The sequence below is a fragment of the Aspergillus tubingensis genome (assembly GCF_013340325.1).
Source record: "Aspergillus tubingensis WU-2223L DNA, scaffold_13, whole genome shotgun sequence".
NCBI lineage: Eukaryota > Fungi > Ascomycota > Eurotiomycetes > Eurotiales > Aspergillaceae > Aspergillus > Aspergillus tubingensis.
This window is the reverse complement of record NW_023336287.1, coordinates 925,781-945,608: the sequence shown is the minus strand read 5'-3', so window position 1 is coordinate 945,608 and position 19,828 is coordinate 925,781. Positions and strand designations below refer to the sequence as shown.

Sequence of the window (19,828 nt, the reverse complement as noted above, 5' to 3'; positions counted from 1 at the left end):
TGGTGACGAAGAATAAGGTATAAGTAAAAGAGACAGGGATGTGTGTCATGTGAAATCCAGGCCATCATCTGGCTGATCCACGTACTGATACTTCGCCAGAATCTGCTCGTGATGGACGTCGTGTGCCTGAGAATGTACCAGCCCTAATACTTCTTGATGAAGCGCCGCGGACGGATCAGGGTCGGTGGGATGATCAACCATCATATGATAGTCATGGGCCGCATGATGACGGACATCATTGTCGAAGCTTGAGGCATGTAAACTATGTGCAGCGTGGGTGTAAGGATCGGTCATAGTATCATGAGGATGAAATCGAGGGAGCTGCTGATGTATGTCGATGATTTGTGGGTCGAGCGGCAAGCCCGTGTAATCGGTGATGGAATCCACTGATCCTTGCACTACCGAATGGGCGGTCACAAATGGGTTCGTATTGTGAGCATCCATGGTGGCGTGGTCCATCAGCGCATGCGTACCCATAGGATCGCTGGATGCCATGTCAACATCATTCTCCGCCAAGTCAGCCTCATCGAGTCCCAGATCATCCTCATCATCTTCGGGGGTACCCTCGTGCATAATTCCATTAATTAAAGGCGGCTTGAGGATCTCTTTACACTGTGGACAGTCCCGGATCACCCGACTGACCGTTTCTTTGATCCGCACCCAATGGTATTTGACCGCAATGGCAGCTGTGGTCTTGTTGATACCCGCATGCTGCTGCATATGCATCTCCCGGGCAATATCGTACTGCTGCTGCGGGTCGGACACAACCTCCTTGTCTTTCAGCATCAATTTCTCACCGTCCCCATCTTTGCCTCCGATCAACTTGTAGTGGGTAGCTGCACTCCGAAGCCGACTTTTCTCGGCCCGGTCAGCCCCCCTAGGATATTTGGAATGCTTGAGATAGTATCGGATCTTGTCAAACCGATCTTGTGTGACAGAATCTTCCCCTTCCGGGCCTAGATCCCGGCCGTAGATGATAGCATCTACATACTGCCCGGGATTGGAAATGAGCCGACCACCCCCGGGGACCCTGCCAATCCGCTTGAACCCCAGAGCATCCCACAGGCGGCAAGATGCCACGTTACTCTCATAGACCAGGTTAAAGACCGCATATGTGTACCCCTGTTGAACGTTAGCCGGATGTCTACTAGGTCAAAGACCGTAACGATGAGGTAGGGTAAGAAGTGGCTAAGGGGAGTACTAAGTAGTTATGATAGGCAACAGGAATAGTGGTTTGAGTCAAGATTACTGATATTTGGTATACTAACCATCTTAGGAGCCCATTCGAGATACCCTTCCCCCATCAGTCGACCTACACCTTTGTTTCGGGCGGCGTCGGTGACCAGAAACATGCCATTGCAGACGTGACTACTACGACCGGGATAATTGGGACGTATATTGAAGCTGCCCAAGCAGATCTTGGACCAATTGGCGCGGTTCCGACCTAGTGCTTGAACCTCTTGCACACTCTTGATGTCCCCCATGAGCATGATCGCGCCGAAATTGGAGAACCAATACGGCCCAAACTGCTCCAAGGGGATGGGATCAATCATGGCATAGGTATCACCACCTTCAATCTCCTTGTTCAACTGATCGGATAGGTAAGCTAATAGAGATCGGGGGATCGCATCCGCTGAAGTGAAGGGGACCAGCGTGGCGACCGTGACTCGGTCCCTGAGTATGACCTGCCGCGGCACAATGTCAAGGGGCAACTCCTTCTCCGTGGGGACGACCGTGGTCATCAAGTCCCCGTGTACGGCAGGCATGATGATACCGTGTGCCGGATGCACCAGTCACGAGACTGCATGTTAGTGTTAGTTGGGTTACCAGCACAGTCCATCATGGCAACAATGATCGTGAGGGTGGTGGATAGTAAAGACAGTAAAGTGAAGGGACAGGATAGTTTCACCCCGGATAGCCGTATATGGGGGAGTATGAGGTATGAAGTGTGAGGCGTCGATCCCGCCTGAGGCGAGAGTTGAATAGAGGGAGATTGGTGGAAAGCAGGAGAATTACCAAAAAGGGAATCGGGGGGCAAAACAGGGCAGGAGTAGAAGCACTGACCGAATTTAGGGTATTCTAAGAGGGGGTGGGAATATAATTAGTTCGTTAAGGCACTTGGGCTGGCGTGCAAGCAAGTGCTGGGTGAGAGCACTTCAAGGACCGCTGAGTATTCTCGAGTCCGGAATGGGTTGAACGCAGATGAGAAATTGTCGTCCCGCTTGCTCCCCGCTGACTCATCGCAGTGTTTCTCACCGCCTAGTGATTCCACTCCCGAATTCTGCCGTAGGAAATGAGGGCGGCGAAGCAATCAGAGAAAAAAAAAATAGTTAGAGCTACGGAGTTAAGAAGTAGGGAATTAATGGGCGCTTTTGTTCATCAGTCATACATAAATAGGCACTTTATATACTCCGTACACAATACGGTGGACCTTTCAAAGAATTACTTTAGTATTACTGGGTGGCCTGTGGGTCTTCTTGTTCGGGAAAATAACGTAAAAGCTACAGTCACATGATTGCGCGAGAGAGAGCCTCATCTCAAGCTTCTTCGGAACAATGGCTTTCCGATGCCGAACAGCTTCCCATCACCATACTTGCATCCAGCCTGAAGTCACTCGCACGGCTCCCACGAACTGCTATTGCTTCATGGCATCTGAATGGATTGCCTTCGCCAGAAACTGGGGAGATTTCCCGTTTCCAGCGTCCTGAGGGCTTTTAGAGGTCCGCAGTGGTCCCTTACGTCGATCCATTATCCGCACCTGCGCTTCCGCTCTAGAGTAACATCCGACGGCCTTCCCTCACCAATTACAGCCCCAGCAGAACCCCCGCTGATCGTTCTCCGCGACTACCAAGAAGAATGCATCCAGTCAGTGCTGGAACATCTGGCTCAGGGCCACAAACGTCTAGGTGTCTCGCTTGCCACAGGCGCGGGGAAGACGGTCATCTTCACCCAATTAATCGGACGAATACCGCCGCGGAATGGTGTCCATGACAAGACCCTTATCCTGGTTCACCGAAGAGAGCTAGTCGAGCAAGCTGCCCGACACTGCCGTCTTGCCTACCCCAATCGAGTTGTAGAGATTGAGATGGGTAATAGTGTCGCCTCTGGTTCTGGGGATATCATCATTGCTTCCATACGGAGTCTCACCTCCAAGGATAGGATCAGTAAATTTGATCCTAGACGTTTCAAGCTTGTCTTGGTGGATGAGGCACACCATATCGTTGCACCAACGTACCGGGTTGCACTCGAACATTTCGGCCTCAATAACCCTTCGCCAGACTCGCCGGCTCTCGTCGGAGTCTCTGCCACGTTCTCGCGCTTCGATGGACTCAAACTGGGTGCCGCAATCGACCACATAGTATACCATAAGGATTACATGGATATGATCGACGAAAAATGGTTGTCTAATGCCATCTTTACCACTGTTCGGTCAGAAGCAAATCTTTCACGCGTTAGGAAGGACAAATTTGGTGATTTTGCTATCAGCTCGCTCTCTGAAGCCGTCAATACCACGAAAACCAATGACATCACTGTACGTGCATGGCTCGCTAACGCACATGATCGGAAGTCTACACTGGTATTTTGTGTCGACGTTGAACACACCAGACAGCTTACTGAAGCGTTCCGCGCACTGGGCTTTGATGCTCGGTATATCACGGCGGGGACCCCGAGAGACGTGCGCGATGAGCAGCTGCGTGCTTTCAGGAATCAGGAGTATCCCGTGCTTCTCAATTGTGGCTTATTCACAGAGGGTACAGATATTCCCAACATTGACTGCGTCCTGCTGGCGCGTCCGACACGGTCTCGGAATCTTCTCATACAGATGATCGGACGAGGCTTACGACTGCACCCTGGGAAGAAAGACTGTCACATAATCGACATGGTGGCTACCCTGGACACTGGTGTCCTTTCTACCCCTACACTCTTTGGACTACACCCAGACGAGCTTCTAGAAAGCGCGAAAGCAAAGGACCTGAGAGAGAAAAAGGATGCCGCAACGGGTGCCGAAGAACGCACCGATTATCCGCCAGAGACAACACCTGCCGAGGAACCCGACACCACCGATGACGTCAAACTCACCTTCACCAAGTACGATACCATCTACGACCTCATTCATGATATGAAGTCTGAGAAACACATCCGCTCCCTCAGCCGCTACGCCTGGGTCCGCGTAGATGATGATAAATACACACTGTCTGACTCAACAGGATGGATAACCCTTGAGAAGACTAAGAACACATCTAACAAGGGACAAAAAGGTGATCCGCCAGCTACATACACCGTTCACCATGTGATGAAGTTCAAGTCTGCTACCGAATCGACCCAGTACACTCGACCACGTTTGATCGCTACTGCCATGGACTTTGAATCCACAGTTCGTGCCGCTGATACCTTCGCAGCCTCTGAGTTTGACGAACGGTACATCTCCACCCGGCAGCCCTGGCGTCAGCATCCGGCCACTGCAGCACAGGTAACAATGCTGAATAAAGCTAAGATTCGGAACGGACGGATTGCGCCTGGCGATTTGACCCGAGGCCAGGCCGCAGACCTGATTACGAAGCTGAAGTTTGGTGGAAAGAAGCGGTTCGCGAGCAGGCAGAAAAAACGACGGGCCGCCGATGAGAAAGCACAGGAGTTGGCCGAACTCCGGAGACGCGAACAGGTGAGGGTGGGACCTGTGGAGGGATGAGTGCTGCAGCCACTGTATCAGTGAAACAAAGAGTACAAGGAAACCCCGACATCTCCCTTTTCGACCTCCGAAGGGCTCATACGGCACGCCTCTTTCACAAGGCGACTGCGAATTGTGAGTACTTCCGGGCTTCGAAGCCTTAAGTACATGGTAGCAAACAAGCACGGCTGTAAGCAAAACACTGAAATGGCCCCGACGGCCACCGTCAGTCAGGACTTTTGCACCATCCGATCAACCATCTCGACAACACTAGGGACCGCGTTTGGCGCGAAACATCAAAGACCCTTTCTGATGCAGGATAACTCAGTTGCAACACTAGTAGTGTGGAGAACGCCTGGCTAGCGTAGCGGCAGCGTCTCCCAATTGCCAAGGTTTTCTGGGATAGAGCATCTGCACAAGACCAGTCGCGGACTTCATTCCACGAAATTACCTATACAAAACCTCTTGCAAATATATTACTTCTAGGCCTGTATCATATTGTAAATCATCAACAATGGCCTTTTTGTATACAAATTCCTTTGCTTTTTGGTATCACCCCTTGCGGTTGTTGAACCCATCACTATAATGTATCTAGTCTAGAAAGGAGGCACATGACCAGTAAAAAGATATAAGCCTCCAATTACAGGCCCACTTCGGTTTTCCTCAGGGTGCGATCTTCGGACCAGTGAAATGACTTAAGACACATATGCCCGATGGCCGCTTCCGAAACGCCCACCGTAAGCGCTATGTAAAATCCACTGGTCCGAGGCTGGGTACCATGTGACTGGAAACAAAAGTTATCTGATCCGAGATAAGTTGCTTGGCAAGATCAGGTTTCTTAGCGAGGACCAGCTGCTGTCCTTGGGTAAGAGGTAAGAATTTGCTCGGATGAAATAAAAATGAGTCATGGAATCTCCTAGCTTGACTTCATTTTCTTTATTCTTTTTATTATTGCTTTTGTAGGCAGGGGGTTTTGGGATGGTGCGGATGCTGGTGGAGTCAATCAGATAACTTGAGTGAGACACGGTTGTTTTGGTGTGGGTGAGTGTATACGGTAAAGTGGTGACAATTGGGTACTGAATTGACAATGTGGATTACAACTCATTTCAATACATGCATTAGATGGTACACGGTGTAACCCTAATGCACTTGCCGTATTCTTGGCCCAGCTGCCGCCGGATAGTAGTAGAATTTAGCGGGAGGAAAGATAGAGGCAAAAGAGGGGGACTAGATGTACGTAGGAATGACAAGCTGATTTTGCAGATTCGCTATGCAGGAGGCAGTCATCAACACGGTGGCTATCCTTAAGTGCGCGCCGAATGATCCATAAATAGGCTGGAATGATATTAATATATGTGTTCAATGAGGAATGCAGAATGTCAATCATTTCAGCCAGCGCTGCTGCTGTGTTACAGTACTCCATCCACCAGCTACAGCTACACTCCAGCTACCCTGCATACTAAATTCGAACCTTGTTGCATGCAAGACCACTCCGAGTAATCCCACGAAAGCCACGTGCAAGATGAATGGACTCTCTGAATACGGTTTAGGTTCGATTCGTTTCAGAGCCCAAAACTCAGCTCAGGTTTCAGGTTCCAGCAGAATTTCCTCCATCAACAGAACAATCAGATTAGATTAGATACTCGTCGGTGGTAACTCTGGTTCAGGCTAGACTGCGCGATTATCATACGACTCGGACTATGGACTAGACTACTGTATGGTGGCAAGGGCCCAAACGCCAGCCCAGCCCTGTTCCCAACAACATATTGGCAGGAGAAAAGAAAAAAGTCTTGCAGAACTCGCTTGCAGCTACTTGCACCAGCAAGCTGGTACCCTCACCAAAAAAATTGCTATTGGTCGGGGAATATGCATCTCCCATGGCTCAGAGAAACGATTAAATCTGTTACGCCTACGTATTCTATCCATAGCTCCTTGGACTAAATAAAAAACTAAACTCTTCCGGATACCTTAGTCGGACAATTTCGTGGACTTGGAGCTATCAGATCTGATTAGTCTTATCAATCAATATCCCCACTTGTTATTAACTAGTATTGTTACTAGCCTCATACTAGGTATCTTACTAGCGCAAACAGAGCATTTACACACACACACAGTAAACGACCTCGCCCACATGCGCTGATTGATAGTCCTCGGGTCGCTCTTTTCCGACGCACCTGCAAAATATTTAGGCTACTAAGCTAGCTAGCTGCCTGAGTAGCCATGGCAAGGCACTGAAACAGCCCAAGACGCTGGTTTCGGAAATACTTGGTTCCGGTGGTGAACACGCTTTTGAGTATGATGATATCAAGGCTGTTTATGATATTTGAGAGGGATAGTAATCAAGGCCGAAAACGGGATGGTAAAGTTAGAGGGGAGGTTGATATGAGTCTATTAATTGGCATGTTTTCGAGGAGATTGTTGAGTAGACTATGGTTAGGGGAGCTTACTGCAAGCATGCTACTCATCTAGGGACTACGTGCTTAATGATTTCTACTACGACAAAGGCTACAACACGGTCAGAAGCCTTGTAAATGTCAAAGAAAATGCTTTTGCAAACGAATTATAACTGAATGGTATATACAAGCATGCAAGCGATTCTATATTAAAGTCTATTAAATAAATGAAAAGGATAACCGTAGGTTTACTCCACGGTTTGATGCAACACATTTTCCCTATAGCTCGCCGACCGCTCCATGAGCTCCTCATGTGTTCCACGATCGACACAAACACCTGCTTCAATCAAAAAGATGACATCCGCCTTGCGGATGGTCCTCAGTCGATGCGCAATTGCCACGACTGTGATACCCTTTGCTGCTCTCTCCAGACCCTCCTCCAACAACCGCTCACTCTCTGCATCCAATGCACTTGTAGACTCATCCAGAATCAACAAGCGAGGCTTGCGCACCAAGGCCCGCGCAATCGACAACCGCTGCTTCTGTCCACCCGAGAACTGGTTACCATTCGGTCCACACATTGTTTCATATCCATCTGGCAGAGCCATGATGGTATCGTGAATGTTAGCCAGCTTGCAGGCAGCTTCAATTTCTTCCTGCGTAGCAGTGTGATTCGGGGGTGCACCGAGCCCGATGTTGAAGGCGATAGTGCCTTCGAAGAGGACACTTTCTTGAGGTACGAGAGAGATGCTGTCGCGGAAACTGGGGGGTCGGTTCTTCAGGTCTGCGTGATCGATGGCGATGCTGCCAGATTGCGGGGTGTAGAGGCGTTCGATGAGGGAGATGATGGTCGACTTTCCGGCTCCGGAGGGGCCAACAAGGGCGAAGAATTTACCAGGCTGGATGTCGAGGGTGAGGCCCTTGAGGACTTGGATGTCTGGGCGGGCAGGGTAGGCGAAGTGCACATCACGGAGTTGGATGCTGGCGGGGGTGGTGAGTTTGGGTTCAATAGTGGTGGAAGCTTCAGGATCGTGGGAAGAATTGCTATGGTCTGGCACCCGGCCTTGCATCTTGTCGGAACCGATCTCGATCAGACTAAGGATGCGGGCCATAGCAGCACGCGCGCTGGACAGTTCTGGAGCCAGTGCAAACATCTGACTCCAGAGTAGGGCGCTGACTAGCAGGGAAAACACCACAATCAGGAACTGTGTCTGTGTGTAGGTTCCATTGATGATCTGCTTCGCACCCCACCAGTAGGCGAGCGCGTTGACGAGATTGCCCAGGAAGTAGGTCATGGCCTGCCAGAGACTGGCTTGGAGAGTAACAACGAGGGTCTCCATGCGGGGTCCCTTGAGAGAGGCGCGGTAGGTTTGCAGGATATCCTGCTGGATAGACAGGGAGGAGACGGTCTTGATGGAGGTAATTGCTTCCACTCCAATGTCCACCGACTTGGTGTAGGCAGTCTCGTGCTTTTCTTCAAATTTGCCGAGCACAAGCAGCTCCATGATACCAGCACCAAGGAGCAGCGGCACCAGGGCCAGACAAACAAGGGCAATCTTCCAGGCAATGATGTGCGTGAGAATGATTGCAGCGATGAGGTTGACTGTAATGGAGAAGAGCGTTCCGATGACCGAACCGCTCAGTCCAGCCAGGGCGTTGCCATCACGTGTAATGTACGACAGCAGTAGGGCAGGGCTGCGTCCATTGGACTGGTGCCAATGCAGGTCTTGCTCGAACAGCGAGCGGAATGAAAGAACACGAACAGTGTAAACGATCTTCTCGGACACCCAACCGAAGCCGGACCAGCTGACCACGTTGGCGAAGAACTCAATTATAGCGAGGATGAAAAACATCAGTCCGTAGAAGTCACCGCGGTTGCTGATACTGGAGGCGCTGTGGCAGATGCTCAGGCTGCCGACGGTGTTACCGAAAATAACAGCCTCACCAGAAAAGGCTCCACCGACGATACTGGAACCAATCAAGGCGAGGAATATATACAGGAGGTGTGGCCGCAGTGAAGGGGCATATCCCTTAGCCAGTGCCCACAGTGACTTTTTAGGAGTCTCCAGCTCTTCCTCCTCAGCAGCCTCGTCGCCGGCTGGGGTTTCGGTTTCTGAGACCTTGGTCTCCTCCGTCTTCTCGAGGGTTTCCGGGGTGAGACTGGCCTTTTCATTCTCAGCTTCCGTCAGCGAGGTGTCGTCAGACTTGCTAATACTGTCCACACTTGCGGAGGTGTCAGTCTTGGTGGACGAGGTTCCCAGCGTCTGCAATTTGACTAGGTCGAAATACGCGCCCTCCTTGGCCATTAGCTCAGCATGAGTCCCTTGCTCCAAGATCCTGCCCTTAGACATGACGATGATGTTGTCCGCGCTGGTAATTGTTGACAGTCGGTGAGCAATTGTGATCATGGTCCTGCCACTGGCAATGCCGGCGATGGCCCGCTGGATGCGCTGTTCACTGCGAGAGTCCAAAGACGCCGTGGCTTCGTCCAGAATGAGGACAGCAGGGTCTTTAATCAGGGCTCGAGCTAGAGAGACACGTTGCTTCTGACCACCACTGATAAGGCGTCCGCTAGATCCAACCATGGTGCCGTATCCATGCTGCAGTGCTGAAATAAAAGTATCCGCATCCGCCAATTTCGCAGCGTGACAAGCCATCTTGACGACCTCGACAATTTCCGCGCCGCGTTTCTCAGCGGCAGCCATAAGATCCTGGCCCTCTCGGACTTCGCGGGCAACGTCAGTCAGGTCAGAGCTCATCAGTGCCATCTTCAGGCGATCGTGATCAGGGTTGCTCGAATTCATCAGGCCGTGGGCAATGTTCTCCAGCAGAGAGCGGTCGAGCAGGGAGGGTTCCTGCTGGACCAGACTGAGATAGCTGCGCAAGTCGCGGACATTGATTTCACGCAGGTCGTGACCATCGAAGAGAACCTTCCCGTCCACCGGATCATACAACCGAGTGACAAGGCCGGCAATGGTAGACTTTCCGCTTCCTGACAAACCGACCAAAGCCGTGTGTTTGTTGGCGGGAATCGAGAGACTGATGTTGTCAAGAACGGTAACCTCGGGACGTGACGGATACTGGAAGGTGACATTTTGGAATTCAAATCCGCCCTCCGCTTGTGAGATACGGATGCCTGACTCGCCGGTGCTGTCGATCTGGGGTTCGCGATCCATATCTTCGCGCAATTTTTCGTACGAAGCGGTAGCGGCGACAAACAAGTGGAGAAAGGGAGCGACCTGACTCAGTAGCAGAGTAGCTATGCATATGGTCAGCATTTTCTAAAGCAACAGTACAAGTTGATCAACTCACCCTCGATCAAGACAAAAATGACAGTAAAAGTGGCACCAACAGTGACACCTCCCGTGCCATTTCTGACTGAATTGGCGATATGGTGACTTCCCTTCCAGAAAGCCAGACCGTTGGCCGAATAGGCGATAAAGTACAAAATACCGGACTGGATACCCACAGCGGTGGCTTTCTTCAGACCCTCGGTTTCAGCTGACTTGAGTGCACCAGCAAACTTTTTCTCCAGGCGGTCATTGGCCCCGAAGGCCTGCACTACGACGATGTTTGACAAGGCCTCGGAAGCAATGGATGCTGCACTGGCGGCATAGTCCGACATGAGCCCAGAGTACTTCTCAATGTAATGACTGCCCACGAAGGACATCAGAAGGTAGGCTGGGATCAAGGAAAGCAGAATGGCAGCCAGCTCCCAATACTTGATAAAGGACACGATGTACGCCGTGACGAAGAAGGAGAAACTTGCGAGGGTGATGCCGACTTTCTCGGAAGTACCCGAGCGAATAGTCTGAATATCGCTGCTCAGTCGCGAGGCTACCTCACCAGGAGGCAGGTTATCGAAGAAGGAGGGTTCCTGGCGGAGGAGGTTCTTCAGGTAACGTTCACGGAGGCGCTGGGTTAGACGAGCGCCGTACAGGGTCCAGCACGTGAGGTGGCCATAGATGAGGACGAACTGGGCGATTGCCAGGTAAACGATCAGGAGAATCTCGTGGTTGATGCTGTCGGAGTCGGAGGAGGTGCTGCCTCCGCCGTTTTCTTCGGTACAGGTCACGTCATTGAAGTTGTCGAGGAGCTGACCGAAGACGATGGCGATGATGGGAAAGGGGACACCCGAACCGATGGCAAACACGATGGCGGAGAGTAAGGTACCCAAATCGTACTTGGAGGGGTTACCGGCCAGCAGCAGGCGGGGATAACCCGCCAGCTTGGTGAAGACTGCCATGGCGACGAGGGTCGATGGTCGGGAAGCCTGGACAGCAGCAGAAATTCTGGCCGGCGCCGCGGTTGATTTATTGCTTCGACGACGCGGCGTTGTCAGTGCGTCATGGGCGAACAAGGCCGCTTTTCGGCTGCCAGAATACTATGAGGGGGGTTCCACAGTGGACCAGCTTCAGTTCGAGAAAAACTCAACCAGGGGTCCTGCAGACGTCCGAATGGAGGAGGGGATCATCTGCGCCATCGGGGTGGGCTAGATTGATACTACGTATTGAAAGCTCCCGTCTAGGGGAGAAGAAGGCCCAGATTAGATGGCCGGTCTCGTTACGTTACTCAACTGGTATTGCGGACATCTTGGAGGCCAAGGCTACCATTATACGGGCAGATTAACAGTGGAAATAGGAGTGGAGAGAGAGCGAAAGAGGCAGAGAGAGGGGAGGGAGGGAGGGGGCGCAATTAGTGCGATGGCCATGATGAGCCAGAGGTGGGCATCAAATCAATCCATCAAAATCCACTGTAAGACATGATACTTGCCAGACAATGAAATACTAGGGTGACGAACGGTAAGATTACTCGGGTGGAGCCTGTAACAGAAGCTAAAGTGTAGGATACATCAGTAATTACGCCAATGTGAAGTTGCCTGAGAAAAGTGTTAGGTAAATTGGGGTTGATGCAGGCTGAGGATTTAGCCCGTCATTCTCCACTCGTAAGAGACAATGTGTGTGACCGGTATGCAGTTGTAGCGAAAAATGTATCGTATGTACTGTATGGTATTGAAAGATGGCTATCTATCTAGGGTTAGATCCTGCAGGGGATGTGGGGCCTTCGCTTCCTTTGGTCCCGCAGAACAGAAAAACAAAAACTTTCCGGTATTTCTTCCCGGAAAAGGAAAAGAAAAAAAGATGAAGACTGCAGCTTGGCGCTCCACGATGTTGCGCGGTCGGCCAATTCCAACGGAGCCACTGTTGAAGTCACATTTTCCAGCTGGGGATGGAATATAACGTGGTTTCCCCCTACATTGACCATCCATGGTTGACCCAGGACCCAGTGAACACATCCAGCCACTTGACTACGTAGTGCGGTTGTCCCGCGATCAGATAAGCCCGACAACGGATCATTACCGCCCGTGAGGATGTCCACAAACGTGCAATCCTCCTGATTTGGCTGCGCATCGGACCATCCCAAAAGTCTGGGAGCTGTTGGATTCGGCTACAGTGTTTCATATAGTCGGACATCTACCATCCCGGTCAACTGTATACTGTGGGCAGAATCCGGTCGAGAAATCTTAGATAGAATTTGTGACTTTCCCATTACTTGCAGTTAGCTTTGCCAGATTGGGCATAGTCCGCCGTTGTGCCGCCCTGTCACCAGTCACGCTATCTCAATGTTGCAATATTGACTTCAATCTCCCCATGATAGTTTGCAAACTCTCGAGCTATTCGATAGTCATCCTGCTTTCTCAAAGACCTAGCCATGCAGCGCAGCATGAATGAGAGAACTAACCCCGACTGAACGATCTATTTTTGCTCGCTAGACGAAGAAGATGCAGGAATAGCTGATGATGTATGCATCGTTAGTGCAGGATTCCAGATTCCAGTCTTTGAATCAAGCCCATCCCCATATACCTTTGTTGAGTGATACCATCTGTCTTTTGGGCCCGAGCTAAACTGAGGAGAATGGCTCCAACGCCATAAACGATCCGGAAAGCGCAATCAGTGAAGCCCAGTTGTTTGTGACGTCGACCAGAGGACCGGTGGCAGGATTGCCGACTAAAGCTCTGTAATTCCTATTGTCAGCGAACAGCAAAACTGAAGGCAGGGAGGAAGCAGAATAACCCGATACAGAAGGTCAGCCAGGCCACTGTATTGTGGTGTAGTCCCTTGCATTTGCTAACGGGCTTCTGAGCTACCTTACTGGGGTCCGTGTTATCTGTGATGTCTGCTTTTGGGACACCTGAAGAGGAACCCTAGCTAGTTTTCTTCAAGCTCATTGCTGCACTACACTAGGGAGGAAATGATCCCTTACAACCGAAGACGGAGCGCCAGGCTTTGAACCCGTCATTGGGGCGTTCAAAGTCAGTATGGGCTATCATGGCCTTGATATCGGAAGAAAGGAATGAATTGAAGGACGCCCGAAGATGTCACATCATCTTTCAATCACTATTTTGTGCACCTTTCATATACTTCATGTACTTTATACGGCTCTGCGGAGTAGGATTTCCTAATCAGACATACCTCCGCACCCTGGCTCGTGGTGTTCCCTCTTATCCCAGGTGCCCTAAATAAAGCCGGGGAGCCATTGGCATTGGTAGCAACTATATCATACAGGCCTAGCCCTGTCCAAATGACTCAAAATGTCTGGTCAGTCTGCGGAGGACGCCCCATTTTCACCCTAGTCCTGCGTCGTTCAGCCCTCGAGTTTTCCACCTATCTCTTTACTGGATACTACTATGGCTCACACTGTCTATCAAATCCTCTATTTCCTATCCAAAGCAGCGGAAATAGTATTGATCAAGGTCTACGGTTGATCCGTCCTTGTAATGTGAACCCGGAAGTGCAGTCCGGCCTTCATCATGCACAGACAGGTGCGAGGTCCTGTCTCGTGTAATCCATGTCCGGCTAGGAAATTGCGCTGCGACTGCGGTCAACAGTGTTCCAACTGTATCCTGGGCAAACGAGTGTGTGTCTATGCAGAGCGGTCGTACAAGCAAGCACGCGTATCCAAGCATCCTCTCCCGCTGCATCTCCTATCGATGTTCAAAGCGGGCAGACTTCTCCCATACCAATCTCGCCCAGACATGGGTACGTATCCAGGCCCTGGAAATGGTTGTTTGTAGGCGTCATTCGTCGCCTTTCCCGTCAATTTCCTCCGAAGTAGGTCTCCTGGTCCAATATTTGCCTTGCCACGGAGTGTACATGTCTCTCGTGTTGGCGGAATTAGTTGAGTTGTCTATTATCACTCACAAGACGACCCATATTCACGACATGGCCGTGGACCGACGATTCCTATTTCGCTGGCTCCCATCCATTTATGATGCACAGCTCTTCTTTGATTGCTTCATCCATACCATGCAGTAGAACTTCGGCGTGCTACATATTTCGTCCACCCGCACCCTCATGCACGAAAGCTACAGCAGGATGCAAAGCCATGGGGAGCTGCCTGTGCTTCTACACCACTAGCTCCGCCAACTCTGCTGTCGTCTAGACCCCGGAGCTGCTGTTGAATTTGCAAGCCAGCCCTGCCCAAGTCAAAGATGAACTTGAAGCGTCGAGTAAACTGGTACTCGAACTTTCAAATCATATTGCTACCCTCTCGATCACGGCCCTCGCCGCTATTTTTCTGCTCACGTGCCCCCACACCAATGGTGACGGCCTTCCAAAAACAGTGCATTTGCTACGTGCCTGCAGCCTACTGATGAGACGAGTGATGCGCATTTATTGCTCAGATAATCCGGGGGGGCGCGAGCAGCGGTGATTGAAGGGGTGTAATAGAATGTATGTGGAAGTACAACAGCGCATCTGGTGGCACATGGTCTCATCGACTGGTAATCCGGTCGTCATCCACTGTTCCTAAAATGCGAACAATAATCTATGCAGGTTGCTTGTCTTTCTCGTGAACCACAAGAAGATACCTACATCTCCCAGCGCCGACATATGACAGTCTCACGTCCACGTACTACTGATGATCAGATAATTATCGACGCCGGTATGAGCAAAGAGTTTCATCGAAATTAGCAACGGCTATGTCAGCCTTGATCGTGCGAATCGAACTTACTTCCATGGGTGAAACTGTCAACCAACAACCAGCTAGTGGATTGGGCCCAAGCAATTGTGATTGCGATACTGTTCTGGAGTTTGATGCCCAGTTTCAAGACCAATTGAGGGATCTGCCTGGCTTCTTTCAACTTGATCCGGTCAGTATCCAACACAGTCAGGCCATCTGCGAAGAGTGACCGTACGTGGTCTGGAGCAGCTAGTTCTGCACTTCAGCGCGCTTACTCGGCTGTGCTTGCTGCACCGCCGCTTCCATTTCGAAGGAATCACATAGAACAGACATGACTATTCCAGAAAGCTAGGCTTACCGACGGCACGGATAGTCCTAAATCTCCGGTTATTGAGGGACGATACATGCCCGCTGGTGAGCGTGGATCCATGCCGACTTTGGTCAGTCATGGAACATGTTCATGCTGCAGTTCTGTTAGCCAGTGATGTGTCTCTGTATCTGGCCGCGGTGAATGCAGCAGTGTGTCTGGAAGAAGTTTAGGCAGCTCATCGACTACTGGAACAGTTGACATCTCATCTTAAGCGCGTCCCTTGGGCGTTACACACTTGCGGATGACCTTGCAGGGACGGTGCTCGCTGGCGGAGACGTCAGTTGGTAGGGGTAGATCATTGGGACAGGAGGCAGAGGAAAGTACTGCATCGCCTGCAGAGGGCCAAGTGGAGTCAGCTCTGGGGCGAGTTTGTCAAGACAGCCGCAATTGGATTTGCAACTTGAGCGACACTCCTAGTTGATATGGACGGGACACAAAGTACCGAGCCTGCGAGCCGTCCATAGGACCGTGGGAAATTATGGTTTGTCTATACTGTCAATGTAGCCCCTTAGAGGAGCAGTCATGGGGTCGCTATGATGGATCGGCGAATATGCAAAGCGCTTACGAGCTGACGAACGCCGATGAACCCGGGGAAGTCTCGCCCATCTGGTGTTATAGCATGATCAGATATAGATTCCTTCTGTTCCCCTTTCTGCTTCCCTGTTTTGTTCCAGGACCCTACGGCACAGTGAGAACAGGGGCTAATATGTTTCTCGACAATGATTCTGGATAGTACGAGCATCTACTAGAACGAGTGTCAAAAGTCGGCAAGCCAGCACACTTTGGGTTGATGGCTTCAGATATATTTATCTACGTCGGAGAAGACAGGGATATCCAGCGGGGATGGTTTATAGCTTGCATCAGATTTCCGGATTTCACCCTTCAAGAAGACCACCCGTCGAAATTACCGCTCTCTTTTCTTGAACACTCAGATGGTTCTATGACCGAGTCTAGAGAAAATACTCAATTGTCAATGATATTTAAGCCGTTACCTACACGAAGACCTGGGAGGAATGCCAGCGACGGCTGCGACTTGGCGAATGAAATCTTCCGTTGCATCACAGGTCAGACCATCGTCCACGTTTTGCTCCACCTATAGCTCGTATTCCCATCACCATCCAATACTAAGATAAAGTAAGTCCAATCGAAGGATTCCTATATTATCTACTTTGATAGATATCGGGGAGCCGGTCGGCGACCAGGGCAAACAATCGGCGACCGAGACGGGCCGATGTTGATGACTAAGTCGCCGAGCAGTGATCACGCCATCGTACTTAAACAGTGGAGCCCCGAAAACTTTGGGGAATAAAGACTACTTTGTACTAGTGGCGTGGTTATAGACTCTAGGAACGCGGGTCTCGTCCAGCTCGTGGCCCTTTCCCCAAATTTCTTTGCAAAGCTTCAATTTCTGTCCTGTGCATACTGTGTATATTGCATCCCTTCATTGAATCAATCAATCAATCACACGCTAAAGATATACACACCAAAAAAATGTTCTGCCGCAACGTCACGTCGGCAGCATCCACGGCTGGCCGTGCAGCACAGCGGACTTTCGCAACAGCCGCACCGGTGAGCCCCGTGGCACGCAGTCACAAGGTAGTCGTCGTCGGCGGAGGCACGGCCGGTCTAGCCATCAGCCATCAATTGCTTCGGTCAGGCAAGTTCTCGCAAGATGACATCGCCGTCATCGATCCATCCATGTGGCATCACTACCAACCCGGCTGGACCCTAGTCGGTGGTGGTGTCAAGACCAAGGAGGATCTGCGTCGCCCAATGCACGATCTGATCGACCCCAAGTTCAAGTTCTACAACCAGAGCGTGGGCACCTTCCTGCCGGAGAACAACTCCATCACCCTGGGCAACGGCGACAAAGTCAACTACGAACACCTGGTCGTCGCCCCCGGAATCAACATCAACTACGGCAGCGTCAAGGGTCTGCCCGAGGCTCTCGCCAACCCGGATTCCCTAGTCTCCTCTATCTACGGCTACGACACCTGCGACAAGGTCTTCTCTACCGTGCAAAAGCTGCAGAAGGGCAATGCCATCTTCACCCAACCCGCCGGTGTCATCAAGTGTGCCGGTGCCCCGCAGAAGATCCTCTGGATGGCCCTGGATTACTGGAAGCGCGCTGGTCTATACAACCCCAGCAATCCCGCTAGCTCGCCTATCAACATCAGCTTCGCCACCGGCATGCCCTCCATGTTCGCCGTCGCCAAGTACGGCGCTGCGCTCGAGGCGCTGCGCAAGGAGCGCGGCGTTGAAGGTCTCTTCCAGCACGATCTGGTCGCCATCGACGGCAACAAGGCCACTTTCGCCCGCCCCGATGGCCAGGAGCAGGTGACGAGACAGTTCGATCTCCTGCACGTCGTGCCGAAGATGGGTCCTCACGCGTTCGTCAAGGATAGTGCTTTGGCCAACGAGGCCGGCTATGTCGATGTGGACGCCGGCACTACGCGCCACACCAAGTACGCCAACGTCTGGTCCGCCGGTGATGCCTCCAGCTTGCCCACCTCTAAGACCGCGGCCGCTATCACATCCGAGGCTCCCGTTCTTGTGCACAACCTGCTGCGCTCTATGGAGGGTAAGCCGACTGATGCGGTTTATGATGGATATGCCTCTTGCCCGTTGGTTACGGAGTACGGCAAGGTCTTGCTTGCCGAGTTCAAGTATGGTGGTGAGCCCAAGGAGACTTTCGGTAACTGGTTCGGTATTGATCAGGCTGTTCCTCGTCGCTCATTCTACCATCTCAAGAAGGATTTCTTCCCCTGGGTGTACTACCAGTCTCTGGTTAAGGGTACTTGGGCGGGACCTAAGGGGTGGACGAACTAGGGTAGAGGTTGGAGTTTAGATGGTTTCATGTATAATACTAGTTAGCGTTATCATCAAATATTAGCGATGTGGAATTGTTAAACGTGTTTATACCGTAGAGGTGTCTCTGGATTCGGGAGTATTTGGTGGGCCGTCGTAAATATAGTGCTCCATAGATGTCAAAGTACTGACAATTGAGTGAGCAAGTTATTATCCTTGAAGCGTACCTTCAGGGTGTTGCCCTTTAACTCTTTTCTTTCATATATTCATCTAGGATGTAGTGACATTGGTTCTTCTATAATACATGAGTATATACCATCTATATCTTCGCCGATCTAGCAGGTGCAAAATTCGATCCCAACCCCTCACCAATGCTCTCAACAATACTATCCACACTGCGTATAATCCAAGTATTCCCCTCATCACTAGCCAACCACTTCGCACCCTCTTCTTCTTCCACATCAGCCACCCACGTCCCATCCTCAACCGCCTTCCTCAGCCCAAACACATGTGACGTCACCTGCGGACCAACCCCCGTCTGCGCTCTCAAACAAGCGATCGCAACAACCGACGTCGCCAATCTGCCCACACTCGCCCCGGTAGTCCTTTTCGGGTCAGACAGGAGCGCCCCATAGTTAGCGTTCAGAATATGAACGGGTAAGTCCGGGTGCGAGTCCGCCAGCTTATTGTATAGCTTCTTCTCGAAGGGACGGTAGATGGAGTCCCAGAGGTTCTGGCCCCTCGTACATATTTCCTGAATATTCTCGGGGTTCGGTGTGCGGGTGGGTGTTTGTGATAGTTGCGAACTGATGGATTCAGGGAGACTGGCTTTGAAGGCGTTGAGGCAGTTGATGGTCCGGGGGATGCCGTTGAAGCTGATGCATTTCAGGCCGACTTCGCGCATGAATTCTGCTGTCGCTAGGCTCTCTTTGGCGGATTGGGAGGTGCTGGCGAGTTGGTACAGCTCTGTTAGGGATTCGGGGGAGTTCATTGTCATGGTGGTGGCTGTCTATTGGGGGTAGAGGAGAGGTTAGCTACCGCTGCGGATGCTGATGCTGCAAGTAGAGGAGGAATTGGGAAGAGAACACCGACCGATAGAGCTAGCCATGATGATTGGGATAGGTTCTGCGACTGCGCGCCTTGTTGGATCTTCCTGTATATAGATTGGATGTTCGACGGCGCGGGGACAGTGTTGGGGCGCGCTGCCGGGGCGTTGATCAGCGCCTTGAGTTGATGGGATAGTTTGGACATTCTCTTTCTTTTGCGACTGCCACCTGGAACGTTCATCGGGGTTGGGGGCGATGAGAATAGAGGAGGTGCAGGCGGGACGGAGTTCATATGCAGGCCGATGCGCGCTTCCCTTGTCTTATCTACTGCCTCGGCTTCCAGAACTGGCCCCGAGCACTGCCGACAAGCCCCGCTTGGGACTCTGATTGGCCAGCCGATGGAAACGCGGTCGGAGCGGGTCAATGCCTCTTCCGGGGGGACGCTAGGCCTGAAAAAGATATATAGTAGCCATGCCAGTTGTTGGATGGAGAGATCAAGAGGATGGTCAGATAGTACTATCGATGTAGTAACACGAAAACAATCATGATTCATACTAAGCATTACTGATGTCATAAGAAC

General features: G+C 51.3%; 5 protein-coding genes across 5 annotated transcripts; 2 read left to right on the top strand and 3 right to left on the bottom strand.

Moving 5' to 3' along the window:
* Positions 1–45: 45 nt before the first annotated feature.
* AtWU_10607 (putative histone acetyltransferase Spt10) lies at positions 46–1,766 on the bottom strand (the record flags this gene model as incomplete). Its single annotated transcript, XM_035505711.1, has 2 exons — positions 46–1,122; positions 1,269–1,766. The coding sequence occupies 2 exons, from the start codon at positions 1,764–1,766 to the stop codon at positions 46–48; spliced, it is 1,575 nt and encodes a 524-aa protein (XP_035361604.1).
* An 890-nt stretch (positions 1,767–2,656) lies between these two features.
* On the top strand, positions 2,657–4,690 carry AtWU_10606 (DEAD/DEAH box helicase; the record flags this gene model as incomplete). The annotated part of the gene is made up of 1 exon (XM_035505710.1): positions 2,657–4,690. The coding sequence occupies one exon, from the start codon at positions 2,657–2,659 to the stop codon at positions 4,688–4,690; it is 2,034 nt and encodes a 677-aa protein (XP_035361603.1).
* Positions 4,691–7,310: 2,620 nt separating this feature from the next.
* AtWU_10605 (ABC transporter ATP-binding protein) lies at positions 7,311–11,308 on the bottom strand (the record flags this gene model as incomplete). The annotated part of the gene is made up of 2 exons (XM_035505709.1): positions 7,311–10,321; positions 10,375–11,308. The coding sequence occupies 2 exons, from the start codon at positions 11,306–11,308 to the stop codon at positions 7,311–7,313; spliced, it is 3,945 nt and encodes a 1,314-aa protein (XP_035361602.1).
* A 5,577-nt stretch (positions 11,309–16,885) lies between these two features.
* AtWU_10604 (NAD(P)/FAD-dependent oxidoreductase) lies at positions 16,886–18,223 on the top strand (the record flags this gene model as incomplete). The annotated part of the gene is made up of 1 exon (XM_035505708.1): positions 16,886–18,223. One exon carries the CDS (start codon positions 16,886–16,888, stop codon positions 18,221–18,223), a length of 1,338 nt encoding a protein of 445 aa, XP_035361601.1.
* A 298-nt stretch (positions 18,224–18,521) lies between these two features.
* On the bottom strand, positions 18,522–19,489 carry AtWU_10603 (uncharacterized protein; the record flags this gene model as incomplete). Its single annotated transcript, XM_035505707.1, has 2 exons — positions 18,522–19,211; positions 19,295–19,489. 2 exons carry the CDS (start codon positions 19,487–19,489, stop codon positions 18,522–18,524), a joined length of 885 nt encoding a protein of 294 aa, XP_035361600.1.
* Positions 19,490–19,828: the final 339 nt, after the last annotated feature.